This window comes from Oryctolagus cuniculus, chromosome 6, assembly GCF_051225735.1.
Source record: "Oryctolagus cuniculus isolate XC-2025 breed Fujian yellow rabbit chromosome 6, ASM5122573v1, whole genome shotgun sequence".
Taxonomy (NCBI): Eukaryota; Metazoa; Chordata; class Mammalia; order Lagomorpha; family Leporidae; genus Oryctolagus; species Oryctolagus cuniculus.
This window is the reverse complement of record NC_142872.1, coordinates 3,379,453-3,403,660: the sequence shown is the minus strand read 5'-3', so window position 1 is coordinate 3,403,660 and position 24,208 is coordinate 3,379,453. Positions and strand designations below refer to the sequence as shown.

Here is a 24,208-nt window from a genome sequence, read left to right as displayed (position 1 = left end):
GTGGCCATTCAGCCCGAGTATGCTAGGTTCACACTCTGGGACTATGATCCTCAAGGAGTGGGCATTCCAGAGTTGATGATGATGGTGACAGTAGTGGTGGTGGTGCCAAAGGCATTGCTGTGGGTTTGAGGGGAGTCACTGTGGGAGGAGTAGTGATGGTGATGAGGTTTTGCCAAGAAAAGGATGTGAATCAGCGATGCTTTATTCAAGGAGATATGAATCAAGTCTGGTCGAGAAAGGTCAACCACGACAGAAAGTCCAGAAATGTTCGTTTCCAAACTATCCTAAAGTGAAGGTGAAAGCTTAAGAGTGTAAAATGAAGGGGCTTTATTAGATGACATCTACGGCATTTCTAAACCTACCCAAAAAACTCATTTTATTTTTAAATACCATGCTGCCTCTTAAATTATTTTGTGTAATTGTCCTTGTTACCAAAAAAGAATATAAAGACCTTTTAAGTTTCTTCAGTTTTAAGAATGCAAAATTATATCAGGCTTGATGGAAATGGAAAGTTATATGCAGATTTACTACTAGTAGATTGCATCTGAGTTTTTTTTGTTTTGTTTTGTTTTTACATTTCTATCACCTCTCTGCCATGTAGTGAATTAACATTCACATTTCAGGAAAGGATAATAAGGTGAATGTGGCTGAATCTACACGTGTAGAAATATTACCATTCCAACACCTGGCAGTGTGAGCATAGACTGGAACTGAATTTAACAGTTCACTGCCGCACCCACCACTAGTTGACTTGGTTGAGTGACCGAATTAGAGAATGGAAAGCTATTTATATGTCATTAGAAATCCAGAAGATTCGCTGAGGAACATGGCTTGCTAAGAATATAACAAAGGACTGAGAATTAGAAAGAATACCCTTAAGTCATCCTGAAATTCCTCTCCAAGAGATGATTGTATTTAAATTCAAAATATGTTGGGCATGGTGGGGGGGGGTATGTGAAAGAAATATTTTGATCTAAAAATTAATATGTAACAAGCAAAAATTTCTAGGACATTCTTCACATAAGAGATTACTGTAAATTATCCATGCAAAGGAGAAATGAATGTGCCATAAATGGCATATGGCAGGTAGGGCTGGGGGAGGAGTATAAACCAGGGTTCTTTCTGATAGTGGTTGGGTATATAAAAACAAGAACATTTGCTCTACCCCTTAGCATGCACGCAGGTATCAGCCATCATTTCCATTTCTGACAATAAACCTGAGTTCCTTGCACTAAATTAAAGAAAAAAGGGGATAGTTTATATAAAGTCTGACCTGTCGGATTAAAAGCATGCTTAAAGACCCAGGCTAGCACTGTCTCAGGGAAGTGATGCCATGGTGTGTGCAAGGCCATGATGATGTTGATTACGTCTCATTAACCACCTGCAGCACTTTGTCCCATCCCATCAACCCACATGCAGGTGCAGCAAAGCAGGGGGTGGATTCCACTGGAACGGGATTCACCCGGAAAAAGGAAGAAGAGCCACGTGTCTGACTCGCTTCTGAAGTCTGTTGGCTTCACACAAACAAAATTTTATATATGCCCTCTTCTGCCAAGCAAGGACAAAATAAGGATTTGATGTATGTACTTGTTTTTAAGAAAATAAAAGAGAAAAGAAAATCACCAGGCAAAGATCTCTTGTCACCAGGGTCTTGGTGGAAAGGAGGCGCAATCAACTAAGTTGGCAGTGAAGACAAGGCAGTCCCAGAAGCCCGGAAGAGCCTACTGCCCAGCCAAAATCTCCACAGCCAGCAGTTACAGGGGAGGAAGCAGCGGTTCCCGATATAATTGGAAATCTTTCTTTAGAAATGTCTCACGAAGGGGCTGGGCTGTGGCGTGGCAAGTAAAACCGCTGCTTGTGGTGCTGGTATCCCATATGGGAACCAGTTCCAGTCCCATCTGTTCTACTTCCCATCCAGCTCCTGCTAATGGCCTGGGAAAAGCAGCAGAAGATGGCCCAAGGGTTTGGGTCCCTGCCACCCATGTGGAAGGCCTGGAACCCTGGCTTTGGATTGGCCCAGCTCCAGCTGTTGTGTCCATTTGGGGAAAGAACCAGCAGAAAGAAGATTCTCTCTCTCTCTCTGTCTATCCCTCACTCCCTCCTTCACTCTCTCCCTCTCTCTCCATTACTCTGCCTTTCAAATAAATAAATATATCTTTTTAAAAAGGAGGTACACAAATGCATGAAGACTCGTTACTGCCCAGAGTATCCTAGGTCCAGAGGTCTCAGTATCGCCCTGAGATTTTCAACTCTCTTAAAAAGAAGAAAGAAAAGAAAAAGAACTGTTTGATGAGAGAAGATAGTTATTTTGTGCAACTTCATTACCTAAAGTCCTAAAAAGAAGTGAGATGCTTCAAAATATAGGAAACATCAAACAAAAACCTGCCACTTCACCCCACATACACATATGCACACCCATGTAAAAAGCAGCACACGACTGTAAATGTAAAATAGGATAAATCATATAGGACTTCTAAGATGGCCAAATAGAGAGAACCAGCATTCCACTTCTCCCCTCCTCCTACAGAGAGAAGCAAACAACAAGGAAATGGCATACTTTGAGGTCAGTATCCCAGGGTGGCCCTGGAGCCCAGCAGAGACACATGGACATCTCTAGGGCGGGGAGAACTGGGGTGGCAGTGGAGAGAAAAACACAGCACACCAGCAGCCACGGCCCTGGCCCCGTGACAGGGGAAGGGGCACCGGGGAGGTCCCTCACAGGCGCCGTCTGCGGACACTGGCAATGCCACCTCAAAGGGATCCACGGGCACCGCAGGTTTGCAGCCCAGCAAGGGGGGGTGGGGGCACCTGGAGCGCTCCCGGCAGCTGTGCTCAGAGAAGGAACGCACACCTTCTTGTCAACCCCCCCAGAGCGCGGGCCCCGGTCAGTAGGGGACAGAGGGCCTGCGTATCCCATCTGCGGGACCCGAAGGTATTCCACTACATCAGGAAGAACCACTCCGGCCTCACAAAGCCGAGTAAACGGAGCAGTGCGGCCGCGATCCCAGAGCCCTGCCTGAGACAGGCGGCGGGGGGCTGGCACAGCGCGGGACTGCGGCTCCCCGGACCCAGGAACTCGGAGCCCGTCCCCGTACTGCTCTCCCTCTCCTGCTGCCCCGAGCAGCCTGTACCAACACGGCCCCCACACCCGGGCCAGCCACGCGCGGGCAGGTGCTCCCGCACACCACGGCTGCGGCCTGCTGGTGAGGGCGCGCGTGACCCGTCCGTCACTGATGCCACCACCACCAGCCCTTGGGCGGGGCCGGGACCCCACGCCCTTGCCAGGGCTGCCATCGGCTACACAAGGACAAAACGCCGAGACTACGGCGAGATGTCCAGCTGGAACCCAAGCACAGCGGCCTAGCAGACTCGCCCACGACACACCATCTAGGAAAGCCGCGCTCTGCAGGGACGGAGACGGGGCTCTGCCACCCTCGTCAACGCGGGGACAAGGCCGCGGGGCGTCCCCCAGGAGCGGGGTGACCTGGCCAAGCGCGAGAAAGGGGAGCCCACGACCCCCGAGTACACGAAAGCAGGACGTGGGCGCCGCGTGGCGCGAAGGCGCCCACCGGGTGGCGGGGCGCTCCCGAGGCGCCTGCACTGGGACGACGCGGGGGCTCGGCGGGCGCGGGGACGCGACTGCGCAGGCGCCAGAGGCCGGCCCGGCGGAAGCGAGGGCGCCACGCGCACTTCCTGCGGCGCAACCGTCGGCCTGCGGAGCGGCGCCGGGCGGGAGCGGCTCTCGAGGTGAAGGCCCGCGCCGCGGCCCGCACCCTCACGGCCCCCTCGTGCCCGAGTGCCCCCGCCACACCGGGCCTCGGGGCCCGCGGGGCTCGGGCGCGCCTCGGGCTAAGCGTGCCTGCTGGCTGGTTGGTTTGGACGGAGGCCTTGCTCTGCGGCAGGCCGTCTGCGGGGCCCGGCGCGCCTTTCCCGTGCCTGCCTTCGCTCACCTGACTCTTCTTTTCCAGTTACCTGTGACCCGGAAGTGAAGCCCCGGCCAGCCTCCGCCGCGAGATGGCAGCGTCCGCGGACAAGGCCCTGCCGCTGCGGCTGCCCGAGCTGTTCGAGGCCGGCAGGCGGCTGCTGGAGCAGGCGGAGGCCGCGGCCGAGCCCAGCGGCTCCCAGGCGGTCCAGGACGCCGTGGCCGAGGGCTTGGAGCTCCTGGGGAAGGCCGCCGACATGCTGTCGCTGCTCGACCTGTTCAGCCGAAACGAGGACGTGGAAGACATCGCCTCCGCCGACCTCAAGTACCTGCTGCTGCCGGCGCTGCAGGGCGCGCTCACCGTGAAGCAGGTGCGCCCCGGCGAGCGTCTGGCCCACCTGCAGCAGGCGCGGGAACACTTCCTGAACTACCTCACGCAGTGCCGGCACTACCGGCTGGCCGAGTTCCCGCTTCCTGGAACCCGCGCCGGCGCAGCCGAACTCAGTGCCGCTGCGCCCCCCGCAGCCCGGCCTGGCCTCGAGGCCATGGCGTCGCAACGCGAGGCTAAGATAGAGAGGTACAGGCAGAGGAAGGAGGCGCTGAAACGCGCTGTGGAAAGCGGGCAGGCAGCGGACGAGCGTGTCCGTGAGTACCACCTCCTCCACCTCCGGAGGTGGGCGGGTATCAGCTTGGATGAGATTGAGAGCATTGACCAGGAGATGGAGATTCTGCGAGAAAAAGACTCCGCAGGAGAGGCGGCGGCGCCTCCCGCATCTCGCCAGGAGAGGCCTCCAGTGAAGCCCTTCATTCTCACTCGCAATGTGACCCAAGCTAAAGTGTTCGGAGCCGGTTATCCGAGTCTGGCAACCATGACCGTGAATGACTGGTACGAGCAGCATCAGAAATTTGGAGCGTTGCCAGATCAAGGAATAGCCAAGGAGACGCCAGAGCCCTCTGACACCGAGAGCTGACTGAAACACTTCAGAACCTGCAATACAGGTGCCGTTCAGCTTACAGTGAGCTTACATCCAGATAAACCCACTGTAAGTTGACAATATCCTAGAGCAGCAAGATACAGGAAGACAGGAGGAGGAGCATGGTGAGAACACCACAGAGCAAGGGGTGGGGGGTGACTGGAAGGGCACCCAGGCTAGGGGCTGTGGCAACTGACAGGTTGCTTCCCAAAACTGAGGGGACTGCAGAACACACCAGCCCCACCAAGGAGAACCATGCAGTCCCCTCCCTGGGCTGCTGCCTCAGCTCTGTGAAACAAAGGTAAAGGCTGTAATCTTGCTTTGCATTTAATAAAGTGTCATTGTGCAGTTGTGTCCTAGATGGTGAGCCAACAGTCTTGTTTTTGGTGTTATGGTGTATTCCAGTTTATCACGGGGAAAGAAACAAGTACTGAAAAGGTAAAATTATACAATTTTTATATAATTATTTATATATTTTATAAATATATGAGAAATCTATTTTAAAAATTACTTAAAATTAATAAATTGCTGTGTGATTTCTCTGAAAAATAAGCATCCATTCTACTGCAAAAAAAGTAGGAAAACAACTCATAATGTGAATGAGAAATTCAGCACAGAGACTGAAATCTTGAGAAAGAACCAAACAAATCTGGATTTCAGAAAGTCAGATTTTAAAAGTCCAGTTGAAAACTTCCAGGATGCTGAACCACACAGAAGGACTGAGCTTGAAGCCAGATCTTTTAAAATATCCCAGTCAGGGGCTGGTGTGGTGGTGCACAGGGTTAAGCTGACACCTGTCACGCAGGCATTTCCTATTGATGTTGGCAGTGAATTAAGTTTTAGTTCAGGTTCTTTTCTCCTGCAGATGTAGAAATACTAAGCAGAGACTGGTATTGCATGTAAACAGAAAATGAGAAAGTGGAGAAATAAGCTTTCATTCACAAGCGAGTGTGGGCTGCTCTACACAGAAATATGCGAAGTGAATGGGCCAAAGAGTTGCTGATAAGTGGGAGGAAAACTGAAAATGTTACCTGTGGTGGGGAAGGTCTGTCTGAGGGCAGGAGAGTGAAAAATGTACATTGGAGAGGGGCCAGCACTGTGGCGTAGTGGGTAAAGCCACCGCCTGCAGTGCCGGTATCCCGTATGGGTGCCGATTCAAGTCCTGGCTGCTCCAGTTTGGATCCAGCTCTCAGCTATGGCTTGGGAAAGCAGTGGAAGATGGCCCAAATCCTTGGGCCCTTGCAACCACGTGGGAGACCTGGAAGAAGCTCCAGGCTCCTGCCTTTGGATCAGCATGGGTCTGGCTGTTGCGGCCATCTGGGGAATGAACCAGTGGGTGGAAGACCTCTCTTTGCCTCTCCTTCTCTGTCTGTGTAACTCTGACTTGGTCTTCTCCTTAGGCTGCACAGAGTACTTCCTCCTGGCTGTCATGGCGTACGACCGCTACCTGGCCGTCTGCTACCCGCTGCACTACGGGGCCATCATGAGCAGCCTGCTCTCCTTGAGGCTGGCCCTGGGCTGCTGGGCCTGTGGCTTCCTGGCCATTGTGGCACCCACTGTGCTCGTCAGCAGCCTGTCCTTTTGCGGCCCCCGTGCCATCAACCACTTCTTCTGCGACATCGCGCCCTGGATCGCCCTGGCCTGCACCAGCACACAAGCCGTGGAGATCGTGGGCTTCATGATCGCCTGTGTGGTCATCCTGAGTTCATGCCTCATCACCCTGGTCTCCTACGTCTACATCATCAGCACCATCCTCAGGATCCCCTCGGCCAGTGGCCGGAGCAAGGCCTTCTCCACGTGTTCCTCCCACCTCACTGTGGTCCTCCTGTGGTACGGGTCCACCATCTTCCTGCATGTGCGAACCTCCATCAAGGACGCCCTGGACCTGAGCAAGGCCATCCACATCCTGAACACCGTGGTGACCCCCGTTCTCAACCCCTTCATCTACACGCTCCGGAACAAGGAGGTGAGGGAGAGTCTGCTGAGAAAGTGGAAAGGAGGTAAACTCCTCACGGTGTGACGGGGAGGTGTGCTGTGTGCCGGCCCCCAGACTGCAGGGCTCTCCATTCCTGCAGCATGGCAGGTGTTCTGATCATGGCTCCAAGTGCACCACAGAGTGACAGGGATGCTTCTTTGGTTCCAGGGGGGAGAAAACAAAGGGGAAACACCTGAAAGACAAAATCAGACCTATCAAGGGAAACACTGCGTGCAGGAGCTCTCCTTTCTCACGCAGGAGGGGAACAGGAGTTTTTGATAGAAGCAAACTATCTTGTCCAAGCGAAATAGTTGTATATTGACATGGGTTTTCTTTTGAGTTTTTTTTATAACATTAGGGACACATACTCAGTGTGAAGCGTGCATTACTAAAACTCCAAGTTCTCGTTCTTTGTAAGATTTTTGTATCACCTTGTAAATCTGGGGTGTAAGAACTAGGACAGGAAAATGCATGAAATCATAATGGAAATGAGAGTGCCATTATTCCCACATGATATTTTCTTGGGTGAGGTACGGTAATAGATGCAGATGGCAGGAGAAGCTGCTAACTTACAAGATGCCACGTCAGATTCACCAGGACTGAAAGGGTTTGAGTAAAGCTATAGAAGTCCCGTGATGATCCATGTTCAAGGTGCTGTCCCACAGAATTAGAGTTTCAGAGAAAAATAACCTTGGGGTACAATAATTAGAGTGTTTTTGTTTTTAATTTCCCTCCAAAAGACCCCATCCTTAAGGAGCCAGAAGCAGGCCTTGCCTTCTCAGCCATGCACTCAGGAAGATTCACTTCCCCTCACCCACTTCCCAGGACTGGGGATAGACGCTGCAGTTGGGGGCTGGCCAACAGAGCCAGGCAGAATAGCGGGCTGGGGCTGTGTTCTTCCCCCAGGAGGAAGGCGGGCCTGGGAACAGCTGCCCTCAGACCTCCCTGTTCCCATCATTGGGAACCTTTCCTGGTTTTGGAAGTGAATGGGGCGGGGAAGGCTGCATGTTGGAAGGACACAGGAGAACATGTTTTAACTGAGACCGAGTCCCCTGGCAAAGTGTGCCTCTGTTGAAAGTCTACCTTCTGGGGCTGGTGCGATGGTGCACTAGGCTAATCCTCCATCTGTGGCACCGGCATCCCATATGGGCACCCAGTACAAGTCCCGGTTGCTCCTCTTCCAGTCCAGCTCTCTGCTGTGGCTCAGAAAGGCAATGGAGGATGGCCCAGGTGCTTGGGCTCCTGCACCCGCATGGGAGACCAGGAAGAAGCACCTGGCTCCTGGCTTCCAATTGGCGTAGCTCCGGCCATAGCAGCCATTTGGGGGAGTGAACCAATGAAAGGAAGACCTTTCTCCCTCTCTCACTGTCTGTAACTCTACCTGTCAAATTAAAAAAAAAAAAAAAACTTAAAAAAATCTTAAAAAAAAAAAAAAGAAAGTCTGCCTCCTAAGAGACCGCGGGAGGGAAAAGTGGTGCACATGATTTACACTTTTGGTCAGAAAGGATGGCCCAAAGACCCAGGGAGACCCATGTTTTTTTGTTTTGTTTTGTTTAGATTTTTTTATTTATTTGAAAGGTAGAGTGCAGTGAGAGGGAGAGACAGAGAGAAAGGTCTTCTATCCGATGGTTCACTCCCCAGATGGCTGCAACAGCTGAGCTGCACTGATCTGAAGCCAGGAACCAGGAGTTTCTTCTGGGTCTCCCATGTGGGTGCAGGGGCCCAAGGACTTGGGCCATTTTCCACTGCTTTCCCAGGCCATAGCAGAGAGCTGGATCAGAAGAGGAGCAGCTGGGATTAGAACTGGCACCCATATGGGATGCTGGCACCACAGGCACAGGATTAGCCTACTGGGCCACGGCGCCGGCCCCACAGCCGTGTGTTTTAAGGCTTAGACTCAGTGAAGAATGCACAGCCTTGTAGAGAAGCAACTGGAAAGCACGAATGGGCTCAAAGGGTAACAAACGGGGGGGGGGGGCCCAGCCTGGCCCTGCTGCTCAGCCCCTCTCAGCCTCTGGGAGTCCATACCCAGCTCCAGTACATGGCATGGCACTTGTCACTTGAGGTTCTCCAGGGAGAGAATAGAGAGGCATTTTCCTAGGTTGGAAGAGGAATCTTTCTCTCTCTCCTTTCTCTCTTTCTCTCTCTCTCTCTGCCTCTCTCTCAGATTTATTTATTTACTTGAGAGGCCAGACAGAGGGAGAGACAGAGAGAGAGAGGTCTTCCATCCACTGGTTTACTCCCCAAATGGCCACAAAGCCAGAGCTGAGCTGACCCTAAGCCAGGAGCCAGGAGCTTCTTCTGGGTCTCCCACATAGGTTCCCAAGCACTCAGGCCATCTTCCACGGCTTTCCCAAGCCATCAGCCGGGAGCAGGATCAAAAGTAGAATAGCCAGCACTCAAACCAGTGCCTCTATGGGATGCCTGTGCCTCAGGCAGATGCTTAACCTACTACACCACAGTGCCTGTCCTGAGGAATCTGGCTTCTATGACTTGTTTTGGGACAAGGGTTGGGGATTGAACTAACTGAAAGCATATTACTCATCCAACAAATACTTGCCAAGCAACTATGGAAGGCACTGTTTATATATAATCAGGAAAATCACTGAATAAGAAAAAAAAAAAACTCTCCCTTCACATAATAAGGGGAGAAAGGCAGAATATAATAAAATGAATGAATGAATAAACTTGACAGTATGTTCTTCATTAATAAGTGGATGGAATAGTTTAATCAGCAGTAACAGATTTAATCCATTTATTTAAGTATTTGAGACACAGACAGTTGTCCCATTTGCTGACTCACTCCCCAGATGCCCACATCAGCTGGTGCTGGGCCAGGGACAAAGCCAGGTGCCTGGGTCTCCATCTGGCTCTTCGACATGGGCAGCAGGGACTTGACCACATCTGCTACCACTGCTGTTCCCAGGGTGTGCCTCAGCAGGAAGCTGGCATCAAGAGTGGAGGCAGGACTTGAACCCAGGCCCTGCAAAGTGGGACTTGGGCCTCCCAGCTGGTATAGTGACTGCTAAGCCAAACACTTAACCTGCCAGTAATGGATTTAAAGTCCTACATTTAAGTTGGTAAAAGGAACTTTCAAAAAACAAAACAAAGTCTAAAATAATGCTCTAGGGCCAGCATTGTGGTGCAGTGGGTTAAGCTGCTGCCATGCGACACCAGCATTTCATATCAGAGCACCGATTCCAGTCCTAGCTTCTCTGCTTCCCATCCAGCGCCCTGCTAATGCACTTGGGAGGCAGCAGAAGACAGCCCAAGGGCTTGAGCCCCTGCACCCATGTGGCAGATCCAGAACAGGCTCCTGGCTCCTGCTCACAGCCTGGGAAAGCAGAAGATGGCCAGAATGCTTGGGCCCCTGCTCCCACGTGGCAGATCCAGATGGAGCTCCTGGCTCCTGGCTTCGGCCTGGCCCAGCCCTGTGTTGCACGCATTGTACAGGGTGAACCAGCAGATGAACAATCTCTGTCTCTCTCTGTGACTCTGCTTTTCACATAAATTAATGAAATCAATCTTTAAAAAAAATAAAATAATGCTCTGAGATATTTAAAGGTACATTTTAAGGCAATAAATGTGAAAATGTGACTGAATATCTCTGAGGAGAGAGAAAGGGAAATAGGATCTGGAAAATATGAATTACTTTATCTGCAACTGTTTTCAATAAAAAGTGTAAAGCAAATAAAAAATAGAAGTTTCAGTAAAAACAGAATGTGACCAGTTCAGTAGGAGACAGAGCAGGAAACGTAAGACTACTGCAGTGCCAGGATCCCATTTGGACACTGGTTCAAGTTCCGGCTACTCTACTTCCCCTCCAGCTCTATGCTATGGCCTGGGAAGGCAATAGAAGATGGCCCAAGTCCTTGGGCCCCTGCACCCATGTGGAAGACCCAGAAGAAGCTCCTGGCTCCTGGTCAGATTGGAGCAGCTCCAGCTGTTGCGGGCATTTGGAGTGAACCAGCAGATGGAAGACCTCTCTGTCTCTACCTCTGCCTCTCTGTAACTCTGCCTTCAAATAAATACATAAATCTTAAAAAAAGAAAAACAAGATTTGTGGAAAGAATTGTGGAAAGACCCCTGATATCAGGCTACAGGTTTCTGATGGCTCTGACACACTGCCGTTGGCGGGGTCAGGGTCTGGAGAGCAGCGGGGCTCCGTGGCAAGCAGGCCAGACTTTGCAGCATGGGGCTGGGAGAGAAGCCATGTGGTGCTCAGGAGCCTGCTGAAGCTGACACTCGTGTTTGAAGGCTTGGGGGTGTCTGAGACGTGGGAAGGCAGCTCTGTCCTTACAGCAGGGCAGAGTGCAAACACGGGTTCCAGCTCAGAGATTTTGACTGGGGGGCAGCGTCTGAGCATGGGAACAACCAGGACCAGACCCGACTCAGGATGGAGGGCCACCCTTGTGGAGTGGAGAAGACCCTGGCCCACGCTGGGGCTTCCATGGCTCACTCAAACTCCAGGTGATGCCATGACCTTGCCACGAGTTCCACCATTCAATCTCAGCATTCTAAATAAAAGCTCACACAGGAGCTGGTGCTGTGCTTTAGCAGGTGAAGCCACCACCTGCTGTGCCAGCATCCCATAGGGGTGCCGGTGTGTGGCTCAGCTGTGCCTCTTCTGATTCAGCTCCCTGCTAATGCGCCTGGGAAAGCAGCAGAAGATGGCCTAAGAACTTAGGGCTCATCTAAGACACTGCCCTTGGCTTTCCTCACTGACCTTAGCTTGGATTTTAGGGGCCTTCCTAAGAAGCAGGACTGTCTTTGGGAAATGATAGAAAAAGGAGGTTTAGACTCCAACTGAGTGCCCTTCAACCTGGGATCCTGACCCCATCCAGGTCTCCCAGGCACTGAGGGATGGGGCTGTGTTTGCAGAATTGTGCACAGTCAAGGGGATGGCATCGGGCAGGAGAGGAACAGTCAGCAGCCCAGAGGGCCTTGGGAGCTCTTCCTGCTGGAAGGGTCCATGTACTGGACCTGGAGGAAGTGACCTCACTTCCTTGGTGACGGGCCACAACAGAACATGGAACTCTGGTAACCAGGCACCCACATTCTAGTGGTAGCCATTGCCACCTCACTTGATAGGCAACGTTGCAGGGAGAACTATGTTCCCTTGCTGCTGCCCTTCAAGGCGAGGCTCTCGCAGAGCCAAAGCCCAGAATGAAGGTCTCTTCCAGCGTGTAACATGCTGGCTGAGCTCTCACTATGGACGCCTGTGGCCATGGGGGAGGAGGCAGCCACAGGTAACAGGGTTTAGCAGCCCCGGAAAGTCCCGTCCAGGGCTGGAGTCTCTGGTGACCCACGTGGGCTGTTCTCCCGTCCCCACGAAGGGGACAAGACGAGGGACCCTTCCCACACAGCACCAGGATTCAGGCATTGGAGGACAGCTGTGGTGTCGTCTGTACCCATTCTAGGGATGGCGGATGGGAAAGTGGGTGTTGGGGGCCATTTTGTCTACTCAGGGGTTACACTTGAGTTCTCCTGTGTCACCTGGAGTCCTCCTGGCTGGGGGTATACCCAGATGTCCCTACGTATGTGACCTGGGGAGTGGAAATACTCACGGGGTGTCTCCTGTGGGACACTGACACCTTCTGGCCTGGCTCTGGGCACTCTGTTTGCAGGGCTCCACACTGGAGATCAGCAATGATTCCCATGAGGAACTCATCTTCTCAGGCAATGGACAGGTGCGTCAGGCCAACAGCCATGGACAGTGCTGGGCTGGGCTGAGGGAGGGGCCTAGGGAGATACACAGGCGGGGACTCAAGATGAGCAGGCTGGGCCGAGGACCAGAGCCTGGATATAGGTACTTCTGGGCCCCGTTCTGGTGTTTCCAACCAGAGTGACTGACCCCAGTCTCGTTCCTAAGAGATCTCGCCCCTCTGCTGCCCACTGACAGCTGGGTTATGGCAACCCCATGTCAGGTCCTGGTGGGATTTTCAGGGGACAGATTACTACTGGTTCCCTGGATATGAAGTCAAGAACGTCCGCGTGTGGGACAGCACGGTTTTCCCACCCAGCCCGGGAATCCCAGGCAGGGGTCAGCTCCGCTGTGCTTCCAGACCTCCCCACAACCCAAGACGGAGAACCCAAACCCCACACACAGGGGTGAGGCTTACCCTTGAGAGAGAGAGACTACTCCATGCACGTGTCGGCAGTGTGTCTCTCGGTCTCAGCCCTGGAGCCCCCACCCGTCTCCATCCTGTTCCATTCCATGAGAAAGGACATTTGTCCTGTGGCTCAGCTGGGATTCCAGTGCTTGTCCCCGGCTGCCCTGCTGCAGGTCACGGCCTCAGAGAGCGCCCCTGGAAGCCTGGTCTGCTGGGCAGTCACAGCCCAGGGCCCACACGAGGGCGGCTCTCACACAGGAGTTTGCACACAGTGCTGGGGGCTGGATGTCCCTGTGTCTCCTGCTTGTACATGTCCATCTCCGTTCCCGTGTTCTCGTGTTCTCCCGTGCTTCTCTGTGTCCTTGTCCCCTCTCCTTATCAGCACGGCAGACCTGGGGCCCACACCATGGCCTGGCCTAACGTCCATCACCTCCTCAGGAGCACATGGCACATGCAACCGCACTCAGGGACGCAGAGTCAGAGCGTCCCTGTCGCTTTCACAGGAGCTAATGCCCTGCTGAGACAGAGGCCCAGACAGCACTTGCTGGGGAGAGGGGCTGAGGTGTCCCCTGGAGCAGCCACGGTCACATCACCGTGCAGAAGGGCTGTGGCCGGGACACTGCCAGCTTCCATCTCTGCACTGCTGCTCCCAGCTGCTGGCCTCCCTGGGGGTATAATCTGCCCTCCCGACTCTTCCACGCTGCTCTCTGTGTGGTCAACAAAGTCACTTTCGGCCTTTCATTCCCAACCCTCAGGGATGTGAGGAGTCACCTGGTGCAGCTGGATGCCCTCTGTGAGGGGGTCTTCTCCCAGCCCAGACTCCCGTGGTCGGGGGTCCCTGGATCCACCTCTGACTCCTGTATCTGCTGGTCCCCTCTAGTTTGGAGGTGTGTCCACACTGCACCTGGCGGAGGTCTGCCCCCTGCGGAGCCTGCAGCCAGGCACCGGGGCGAAGCTGGAGGAATCCCTGGTCCCAGCCTCCCCAGGAAGAACCATCGCTCACCTGTCCACTCTGCTGTGCTCATATGGTGACTTCAGCACTGTTCCGTATTTTTTGGACCAGATATTCCATAGGTGAGCGTCTGTGCTCTCCAGGCACATGGGGCCTCTGCTGTGTGCCAGAGCCCCCTAGCCGTGGCTCTCTGTGCCTGTGTGCTCCTCTGAGAAGTGGGGTGGTGTGGGCATGAGCCTCAGGGTTTGACAGGGACCATGTGACTGCAGACATGGCAGGGGCCTGGTGCCTGCTCTGTGGCCAGGGCTGCTGGCGCTGCACTCATCCCTCTTCTTCTGGTCTCTGCACCCTCGGGACTCAATAGCCCACGGCCCTCGAGGTTTGGAAAACCCCACAGAGAGCAGCCCTGCTTTCCCATCTGTAAAGGAGACCTCCCAGCCCCAGTGACTGATTCAGACAGAGTAGGGCCCAGGCACTGGGTGTGAGGCCCAGGCCCCTCAGCTCTCTGGCAAGGTTCCGTGTGTGGTTCATCCCCACATCAAGTGAATGTTAAAAACTGGGCAGTCACTTTACAGACACGTGTCACAGCTCAGCGAGCAAAGCAGACAGCATTCCCGGGGCCTCTTGACTTGGGAGGACCTAGACTCCCCAACTGAACGCCTGCCCGGGTCCTGTCCACAGGGTCAGAGGGGAGAGGATCGGCCTCCCATGGTCTTGCCAGAATGTCAGAGCCCAGGCCCCACTAGGACGTCATGGACTGTGGGTCCAGTCAGAGGCCTTCTGTCCCTGCAAACTGTGGGAGCGAAATGTGGGCTGTGGCTGGGGAGGGACAGACAGGGTGTGGATCTCCCCCTTCCTGTGACTCCTCTGAGAGCACCGAGGCCCGAGGACTCCCCTCAAAGGGAAGGAGAACAGAGCTAGGAATGGGGTCCCAGACCTGCAAAGGAGAGGGGGGCTGGGGCGCAGAGCAGCCAGGGGTCCATGCCCAGGACAGGTGCTTCCCAGCTCCACCCACAAACCCCGTCCCCGCCCCTGCCCCAGGAGGCCCAGACCTACAGAGATCCTGAGAAACCTGCTCCTAAGTCTGCCTGGAGCCTCGTGCTGAGCACTGGGGAACCTCCCCTCAGGAAAGGTCACTGGGAGGCTGTCACCACGGGGTGTGCACCAGCCCTGTTGACCAGGTCTCCCACGGCCAGGGCAGCCCAGGAAGGCTTGGGGGGTGGGGTCATGCTCTGGACAGGCAGAGGCATGCCCAGGGCCCCAAAACCACAGAGGGGCCCCAGGCAGTGCAGTGTGACGGCCAAGGCCAGCCTCTGACCCTGCTGCCCTCGCTTGTGTCCCCAGCAACATGGCTTCCTTCCTGGGACGCTGCAGAGACCTGTACAAGGCAGAGCTCCATGGCAACACCAGCCTTCCACTGCTGAAGATGAAGGTGGGCTGCAAGCCTGTCAGCCTACCTGGAGGAGACCTGGGGACCCAGGTGTACTTTCTGTATGCCCTGCCCGGACACACCCAGCACCCTGAGGCCAAAGCAGACGGTGAGGGGCAGCGCAGTCTGCAGGTCTCTCAGGGGTGGTGTTTGGGGCTGGAATCCCCTTCCAGGCAGTGCGACCTCTCGGGGTTTGCAGAGGCCACTGGAAGGTGATTCCCGTTGGCGACCCTTTCTCTTCTTCCAGCTCCTGCTCTGCGTGCAGGGCCAGCACCCTTCCGTGCACTGGCTCTGGAGCCAGCTGCAGCACCACTGGCTCAGCCAGGACCTGCTCCAGAGCCAGGGCCAGCTTCCCCATGGGGCCTGCCCCCATGCGCACAATCAGCACCAGGGCCAGCTCCACAGGCCTCCTCTGGCTGGGCTGGGACTGCAGAGGAGCTGCCTGGGGCGGAGATGGTTGACATCACCGCCTTCTCCCCCAGGACGATGGCAGAACAGCTCACACTTCTGGATGCGGTGAGCAGCCGGCTCTGCTGGGCAGGGCCAGGACCACGGCATCCCTGTGGCACCTGCTGTCCCACACAAGCCCTGGCCAGAGTCCAGTGTTCTGAGTCAGCCCAGCCTTCATGTCTCAGCCCCAGTGTGACCCGGGCTCGTTTCTCATGTCCTAACCCACGTGTCCCCTGTGCACAGCAGAGATGGGACACACTCATGCCAGGTGCACAGAGCGACAGACAGAAAGCTGGGCACGGTGTGGCCCAGTGGTGGTGGAGGGCACTCACTGAGGTGCAGCCAGGCCCCCGTCCCTGCCGGTCTGCCCAGAATGCCTACCTGTCTCAGCACTGATCAGGCTTCAGAGTTGGACGGGGTCCCAGAGCAGACACGCAAACAGAGCCCCTTGTTGTAGCTACCAGAGGGAGGTGCGCTGGGATGGACACAAGGAGCACAGGGCTGATGGCGATGGGCCGAGGGATGGGGAGTTGGCCAGGATGCCCGGGAGAAAACACCTCTGTGTCTTCTCTCCAAGAATGGGCTCTGGGCCGTGGGGCTCTGGGCACCCTCAGGGGGCTGCTGCTCCCACCGCTGAGAGGCCCATGCACAGCACCCCTGCACTCTGAGTGGGGGTGGCTGTGCCCATGGGACACTCTCCTCCCCAGGAGCTGTTCCAGAAGGTCGTGCCCTTCCACTGCCTGGGCTCCGTCTGGACCAAGAGCAACAAGAGAGGCAAGGAACACCTGGCCTCCACTGTCCATGCCACTGTGCAGCAGTTCAACTGCGTAACAAATTGTGTAGTAACCACATGCTTGGGGGACCCCAGCATGAAGGCCACGGACAGGGCCCGTGTGGTGGAGCACTGGATCAAGGTGGCCAAGGTCAGCTGCGGGCAATCAGGGCCCTCGCTCACTGCACTCTGGGAATGGCCACTTTGCTTTATCAGCCCTCGGGAGTACACCCTGTGGCTGAAGACCCTGCACAGACCCTGGGCCCTTCCTTGCAGGGAGGGGCCTGACCTGACTCACTTCCCCCAGGGGTGCATGCTCCCCTCCCACCTGAACCTCTGTGTGGGTTGAACCCAATCCTCTCCCTGTGAGGGTGGCCACAGTGCCCTCGTGCCTTCCTGTGGCTCCGTGGGCATCTGATGCAGGAGGGGCCGTCAGCCCAGGGGGATCAGGTGACTTCTCCCTCATCCGCTCTGCTCTCCAGGAGTGCCAGACCCTCAGGAACGTTTCCTCGGCCCATGCCATCCTCACTGCTCTACAGACCTCCCCAATTTGTCGCCTGCAAGAGACGTGGGGAGAAGTCTCCAGGTGGGTGCCTTCTCCCACAGGAGCACCAGGGTGTACCTGGGACCCTAGGACTCACCACTAACCCCCATGACTCTGGGAGGGGCCAGACGTGGACTCTAAGTGGAGGCATGGGGAATGGCACCTTCGAGACCCCTAGACCTTCTGCCTAATTTTTGCAGCAGGATGATATTTGCTTTGCTGTCAGGCACCAGTTCTTTAATAGTGCTCCTGGGCAGCACCAGAGCTCCCTGTGCAGGTGAACTTGAGGCAGAACGGTGCTGCTCAGTGGAGGGGAGGGGCCCAGGAGAACCACTTGAGCTCCCCACCTGTCCCCTGGGCACCAGGGCTTAGGGAACTCAGTGGGGAACTCACCTGGGCCGTGTACATACTCCTTGCTGTCGAGTGAAGGGAGCTGCACTCACCATCCTCCCATCACACTGAGTAGCTCTTCCTGGTTTCCCATCTCCACAGCAAAAGCTGCAAAAAATTTGAGCGCCTGTGTGAGAAGGACAATGGCTTGAGCAGAGATCGACTCACCAAGGTAGGGAGGCTGGGAGGCGGGGCAAGTCCTTGGGGGGTAGGGAGGGAGCAAAGTGTCGCCACCCAGAGCCTGTGCAGGCCCTGTCTGTCACTAGAGATCCCTGGGTTCCACTCCCTGAGTGGCAGGGGAGATGTGCAGCAGAAGCTGTGGTTCGTCCTCAACCCTGCTGGGGCTGGATGAGCATACAGTGGGGCTGGGTGGCCAGCACCTGTCAGCCAGGCCTCCTGAGACCACCTGGCCCTCTCTCTCCATGGTGGTGCCTGGCCAGGGACCAGGACACAGAGAGCCCTGATGGACTCCTGGCCAGGGGTGCAGCTGGAGTTGGGGTGAAGCAGTGGGGTGGCGGTCAGCTGGGGGCAGGGCAGGCTCTCCTGTGTAGCCCTGGGCTGGTCATTGCCCATGGCCTCTGATTTCTCAAGTAGAGGATGGGGCTGATGAGCCTGTTGTGCAGGGCTCATGGGGGTCGGTGAGGCACCAGGAAGGGTGATGCGCGGTGCAGGGCCTGGCCTTCTTCCCAGGGGACAATGAGGAGGAGGAGGGCAGGCGTAGGTTGCTGAGTCAGGACAGCTGTGGTGGGGGGGCGCCCAGCACCCTCGCCAGTCAAGGAGCAGACCCAGGGAGACCCCTTGCTCAAGGTGCCCCCAGTGAGGGTGGGAGCCACAGCATCCAGATAGAGTGCACTTGGGGGAGGGGGTCAGACATGCCATGCCCCAGCAGAGGGCCCAGGTGTGGGCAGGGGTCAGAAGGACAGGCCCTAAGACCCTGACCTTGATCCTGGCAGAAGGGAGCCTTCAAGCTTGCTGCCCGGGAGAAGAATCCGCAGAGAGCACAGATGAGGCTGCGGAAACAGCAGAAGGTGCGTGTGCCCGGGTGAGGGGACTCCTCCGTCACACCGGGGCCCGAGCCACAGGAGCAGGGCCTCCACCTCCAGCCCTCCCTGCAGTCCCCACACTGCCTCAGTGGCCTCCACCAGAGAGACCAGAGCCAGGGCCTGGGGCAGCTGGACTCTCAGTGCACTTGGGGCTGAGGTGGTGCTGGGGGTCACACGGCCTGTGTGCCCTTGGACATCCCAGCAGGAGTCCTAGGGGTGCCTGCTGTCCTGGGAGTAGCTGGGAGGATGGAGAATGGAGGAGGCTGCCAAGGTCCTGGATGGCTCCCAGGGGAGACATGAGCCAGGGTCTAGGAGCTGGGGTGGAGGGGTCTCTGGGGCCAGGGCTCGGGGGGCAGCTGAGAGCAGGTGCTCATCACCACCCCCTGTGGCACAGGGAGTCGTCCCCTTTCTTGGCACCTACCTGAAATACCTGGTGATGTTGGACACTGTGATGGGGGACTCTGTGCATGTGAGTGATCCTGGGGCAGATGGGGTGGGCCGGGTCCCTGAGGCTTGGGGGCGGGGCGGGGTGGGGAGAGTCTGGACTGCGCTCTTAGCCTTCAGCGCTGCCCCCCCTTCTCCTGAACCTCACAGCCGTCCCTGGGGCTGGGGCTTCACTGCCTCTGCCCTGGGAGTGTCGGGGCCTCCAACCGGGTGCCCCTCCCTTTCCTGGAGGGACGAAGCTACACAAGGTCTTGGCTGAGCCTCCTTGGCCTCCCCTCGGGTAGGCTCCATGGGCAGAAGAGAAATTGGGCCCAGCAAGGTCAGGAAGCACTGACATGGCCAAGCACCCTCGCCCATCCCAGCCTCTGTTTCCCGCCTGTCACCAGGCAGGGGAGAACAGCAGGTGCCTGAGCCTCAGCTGCCAGGTCCCCTCTCCAGAGCTCACCCAGATCCTGTCCTTTCCCACCCACATCCCCTTGACGGCCTCATGAAGGGGAGGGTCAGGGCTGGGCCCGGCTGGGGGCGGTTCTGATGGACTCTGTCTGCCTTCCAGCAGGCTGATGTCAGCTTGCAGAAACTGAATAAGGTGAGCAGCTGTGGCCTCACTCAGGGCAGGAGGGCACTGGGGGTCACAGGTGGCCCCGGTCGGGACCCCATGCATCACCCCTGCAGCTTTGCTCTATTAGGAGGGCTGGGTGCACATGAGGGGGAGACCCATCCCTAGGGCGGGTGCGGGTAGAGGACTGGAATCAAGGAGAAGCCTGGGGAGGGGCTGTTTGCACCCCCATCGGAGGCCAGGGTGGGGCCTGCATGGGCTGGAGGGGAGGAGGCCTCTTAAGAGGAAACACCCAGAACCCCACAGCCCCTCCCCTACCAGGTCCCCACAGCGTTCCCAGCCCAGGCCCTGACAGTGTCCTGTGTGTCCCTCCATCCCCAGGAAATGAAAGTCCTGCAAGAAATCCAACTACTGCAGGTGGCAGCGAGCAAGTATTATTTTAAGCGTGATGAGGAGTTTGGCGTGTGGTTCCGGTCTGTGGAGTTTCTCACTGAGAAGGAGAGGTGAGTGATGGGCAGGAATCAGGTGAAGCCTAGTGTGGGGGTGGGGAGGGCTCTCCCTGCTGTGCAGCTGCAGGAGGCATTGTCCAGGCCCCCTGGTGGGCAGCAGGCCCTGTCCCATGGGCACTGCTGGCCCCAGGACTGCAGCTCCTGGACAGACCCTGGGAGGGAGGCCTGAGCTGAGGCTCTTGGTGGACTCATGGCTGTGCTCTCTCCGTTAGCTATGCCCTGTCCCGCCAGCTGGAGCCCCCTGTCAAGAAGCCCACATCAGCCTCAAGGCCATGAACACCATCGTGATGCCCTCGTGACCAAGTGCCTGGGACCTCAGGGGCAGATCTGAGCTCATTGTGAGCCTGGTGCCTGGGACAGTGGCCTCCCTGTTGTGAAGCTGAGGCCTGCATTGTATCAGTTTAATTGCCCCTCTTATGTTTTCTCTTTTCCTCCATTTAACTATAGTCACTGTTAGTAACTCCCTAGTAGAGTTTTATTAAAGTTAACATAAATATGTTGCACCATGAGTTTCATTATTCCTCGTCATTGCTTCCCCATAACTGAGGTTGTGAGCAGTGTTCCACCCGTGCAAATGTGCTGTGGACATGGGCCCCTCCTAGTTGCAGCTCCTGGAGCTGCACCTCGCTGGTTGAGGTTCTCTGAGGTTCTTCTCCTAAGAGGAGCTGGCAGATCATGTGATGTCTGGTGTAAAAACACTGCCTCACTCCTCCTGCATTTGCTGCCCTGGGTTTAGGATGTTGGGTCCAGCCTGGCCTGGCCTGACTGTGGTGGGCCAATGGGAGGTGAACCAGCAGATGGAAGGTCTCTCTCTCACTTTGCCTTCTAAATATATAAAAGAGGGGCTGGTGCTGTGGCATAGTGGGTAAAGCTGCCACCTACAGTGCTGGCATCAGGGGTGTGTTTGAGTCCCGGCTGCTCTCCTTCTGATCCAGTCTCTGCTATGGCCTGGGAAAGCAGTGGAGGATGGCCCCAGTCCTTGGGCCCCTGCACCCATGCAGGAGACCCTGAAGAAACTCTGGCTCCTGGCATCCGATCAGCCCAGCTCCAGCCATTGTGGCCATTTGGGGAGTGAACCAGCAAATGGAAGACCTCTCTATCTCTCCCACTAACTCTAGCTTTCAAATAAATAAATAAGTAAAATAATAAATCTTTAAAAATAGAAAAAAGAATAAAAAGCATTTTAGATGGAAGGTAAAAATACTACCACAATGTCAAAATGCTTTATCATAAAAGTTTGTTTTGATATCTGTATCAGTACGGGACACATTAATGGCTAGTATCCCTAAGACATCCAAATGAATGTGTTGCTTATTTTCGTAGGAACAAGCCGTCTGTTTCTGGAAATAATGGACACACTAAGGGCTGGGCTTCATGGCAGCAGGTGCCCCTTCCTGACACTTGCTTTGGTCTCTCATTCTCCATCTTCTCTGTATTAACTTTTCTATGTCCCCACATTTTCACTGGAACTTGCATCTTCAACCTGCGAGGCGACAGCAGTGCTGCAGGGTCAGCACCTGTGCCTGTGGACGGCACATTTGTCTTCAAGTCCCCTCAGGCAGAGCTGTCTTAGGAAACGTTCCTGACACACCTGGGAGCCACCAGCTTTGCAAAAGCTAGGCACGCCTGAGGGGAGTCCCAGGGCCTCAGGCACCAGCGCTGACACACGGTCGGGCCAACCGACACCTGACGTTTGCTGTAAATGATGTCTGAGGGCAGGGACTCGACCTGGCCTTTCTGATTCCAAAGGCTGACTTGAACTTGTCTTCTTGCACTTTGCTGTGTCTCACCTTTGCCACCGTTGAATCACTGCGTAAGTAGTCACCATCAGGCACATGGCAGTGTTTTCCGGTTGGGGCTCTGAGTGCTGGTACTTAAACTCTGGCACAGGTTTTGGTGACACGGCACAGATCTGTCAGGTATGTACATAGTGGAGGAGCTACAGCATAGAAGCTGCATCTCTGCACCCTGGGGGACACTGCCGGGTTCCTGGAACGCTTGTAGCATTGCACACCCACAGCACAAGCTCCCTTGCATGGCCGCGTCCCTGCCAAATGGTGCTGTCATTCCCATTGTGATTGCCTGACTGCTCTGTGCTTTCGGGCTCCATCTGAGTGTACCTGATTCCTAAAGAACTTGAGCATTGTTGCAGGTGTTGGTCACTGAAGAACCTCTTTTATAGAGACATTAGGGGTGCGTGATGGGGTGCTGTGGGGTAGGCCGTTGCTTGGGACAGCTGCATGCCATATTGGTGTGCTACACTGCTTCCCATCTGGCTCCCTGCTAGTGCAACCTGAGAGGTAACGGATGCTCGCTCAAGTGCTTGGGTCCCTGCCGCCCACACCGGAGATCTGGATGTATTCTGGGCTCCTGGCCCCTGCCTGGCCCAGCCCTAGTTGCTGCAAGCATATGGGGCCATCAGCAGATAGATCTCCCACTCACCTTGCCTTTCAAACAAATAGTTATTTTTAATTTATTTTAAAACATTGTTGCTGGGGCCGGCACTCAGCTTAGCGGGTAAAGCTGCCACACCTGCAGGGCCGGCATCCCATATGCGTGCTGGTTTCAATTCCCGACTGCTCCACTTCCGGTCCAGGTCTCTGCTATGGCCTGAGGAAGCAGTAGAAGATGGCCCAAGTCCTGGGGCCCTGCACCCACGTAGAGACCTGGAGGAAGCTCCTGGCTTCAGGTGCAGGGCCTGTGCTGAAACAGATGTGACCAAGTGCAGGGCCTGTGCTGAGCCAGACGTGACCACGGGTGCAGGGCCTGAGCTGACCCAGGTGTGACCACGGGTGCAGGGCCTGTGCTGACCCAGGTGTGACCACGGGTGCAGGGCCTGTGCTGACCCAGACGTGACCACGGGTGCAGGGCCTGTGCTGACCCAGGTGTGACCACAGGTGCAGGGCCTGAGCTGACCCAGGTGTGACCACAGGTGCAGGGCCTGAGCTGACCCAGACGTGACCACGGGTGCAGGGCCTGTGCTCACCCAGACGTGACCACGGGTGCAGGGCCTGTGCTGACACAGATGTGACCAAGTGCAGGGCCTGTGCTGAGCCAGACGTGACCACGGGTGCAGGGCCTGTGCTGACCCAGGTGTGACCACGGGTGCAGGGCCTGTGCTGACCCAGACGTGACCACGGGTGCAGGGCCTGTGCTGACCCAGACGTGACCACGGGTGCAGGGCCTGTGCTGACCCAGGTGTGACCATGGGTGCAGGGCCTGTGCTGACCCAGATGTGACCACGGGTGCAGGGCCTGTGCTGACCCAGACGTGACCATGAGTGCAAGGCCTGTGCTGATGCAGGTGTGACCATGAGTGCAAGGCCTGTGCTGACCCAGACGTGACCACGGGTGCAGGGCCTGTGCTGACACAGATGTGACCACGGGTGCAGGGCCTGTGCTGACCCAGACGTGACCACAGGTGCAGGGCCTGTGCTGACCCAGACGTGACCACACATGCAGACTGTACTGACCCAGGTGTGACCAGGGGTACAGGGCCTGTGCTGACCCAGACGTGACCACGGGTGCAGGTCCTGTGCTGACCCAGACGTGACCACGGGTGCAGGGCCTGTGCTGACCCAGACATGACCAAGTGCAGGGCCTGTGCTGACCCAGGTGTGACCAGGGGTGCAGGGCTTGTGCTGACGCAGGTGTGACCATGAGTGCAAGGCCTGTGCTGACCCAGACGTGACCACGGGTGCAGGGCCTGTGCTGACCCAGGTGTGACCACGGGTGCAGGGCCTGTGCTGACGCAGGTGTGACCAAGTGCAGGGCCTGTGCTGAACCATGTGTGACCGCGGGTGCAGGGCCTGTGCTGACCCAGACGTGACCATGAGTGCAAGGCCTGTGCTGACCCAGACGTGACCACGGGTGCAGGGCCTGTGCTGACCCAGACGTGAACACGGGTGCAGGGCCTGTGCTGACCCAGACGCGACCACGGGTGCAGGGCCTGTGCTGACCCAGACGCGACCACGGGTGCAGGGCCTGTGCTGACCCAGGTGTGACCACGGGTGCAGGGCCTCTGCTGACCCAGGTGTGACCACGGGTGCAGGGCCTGTGCTGACCCAGGTGTGACCACACTGCAGAGACTGTGTACTGGACATCCTCCCCTGTTAAAACCATCTACCAGGACGAGC

General features: G+C 56.1%; 2 protein-coding genes and 1 pseudogene across 4 annotated transcripts; all 3 read left to right on the top strand.

Moving 5' to 3' along the window:
• Window positions 1-3,616: 3,616 nt before the first annotated feature.
• Window positions 3,617-5,255, top strand: LOC149125954 (immunoglobulin-binding protein 1 pseudogene; annotated as a pseudogene). The gene is made up of 2 exons (XR_016235009.1): window positions 3,617-3,747; window positions 3,969-5,255. The product of XR_016235009.1 is annotated as an immunoglobulin-binding protein 1 pseudogene (transcript).
• On the top strand, window positions 5,220-10,880 carry LOC149125953 (olfactory receptor 6F1-like). Of its 2 annotated transcripts, XM_089334756.1 has the most exons (3): window positions 5,220-5,334; window positions 6,297-6,862; window positions 10,699-10,880. In XM_089334756.1, the coding sequence occupies exons 2-3, from the start codon at window positions 6,326-6,328 to the stop codon at window positions 10,834-10,836; spliced, it is 675 nt and encodes a 224-aa protein (XP_089190882.1). In that variant the 5' UTR covers window positions 5,220-5,334; window positions 6,297-6,325; the 3' UTR covers window positions 10,837-10,880. The 2 variants fall into 2 exon arrangements, with proteins under 2 accessions (XP_089190882.1, XP_089190883.1); XM_089334757.1 differs by lacking the exon at window positions 10,699-10,880 and having other exon boundaries at window positions 6,297-8,222.
• A 1,413-nt stretch (window positions 10,881-12,293) lies between these two features.
• LOC149125952 (ral guanine nucleotide dissociation stimulator-like) lies at window positions 12,294-20,500 on the top strand. Its single transcript, XM_089335823.1, has 15 exons — window positions 12,294-12,308; window positions 12,499-12,561; window positions 12,818-12,914; window positions 13,585-13,655; window positions 13,865-14,058; window positions 15,281-15,474; window positions 15,613-15,881; window positions 16,523-16,738; window positions 17,070-17,173; window positions 17,624-17,693; window positions 18,475-18,549; window positions 18,959-19,033; window positions 19,562-19,594; window positions 19,946-20,067; window positions 20,286-20,500. Exons 1-15 carry the CDS (start codon window positions 12,294-12,296, stop codon window positions 20,347-20,349), a joined length of 1,662 nt encoding a protein of 553 aa, XP_089191949.1. The 3' UTR covers window positions 20,350-20,500.
• The last annotated feature ends 3,708 nt before the right edge of the window (window positions 20,501-24,208 follow it).

Coding starts and splice junctions, on each gene's coding strand:
- LOC149125952 (XM_089335823.1), top strand. Junction 12,562..12,817: donor TCTTCTCAGGCAATGGACAG/GTGCGTCAGGCC, acceptor TGGGATTTTCAG/GGGACAGATTACTACTGGTT. Junction 20,068..20,285: donor TTTCTCACTGAGAAGGAGAG/GTGAGTGATGGG, acceptor TCTCTCCGTTAG/CTATGCCCTGTCCCGCCAGC.
- LOC149125953 (XM_089334756.1), top strand. CDS start 6,326: ATGGCGTACGACCGCTACCTGGCCGTCTGCTACCCGCTGCACTACGGG. Junction 6,863..10,698: donor ACACGCTCCGGAACAAGGAG/GTGAGGGAGAGT, acceptor CTTCCCCTCCAG/CTCTATGCTATGGCCTGGGA.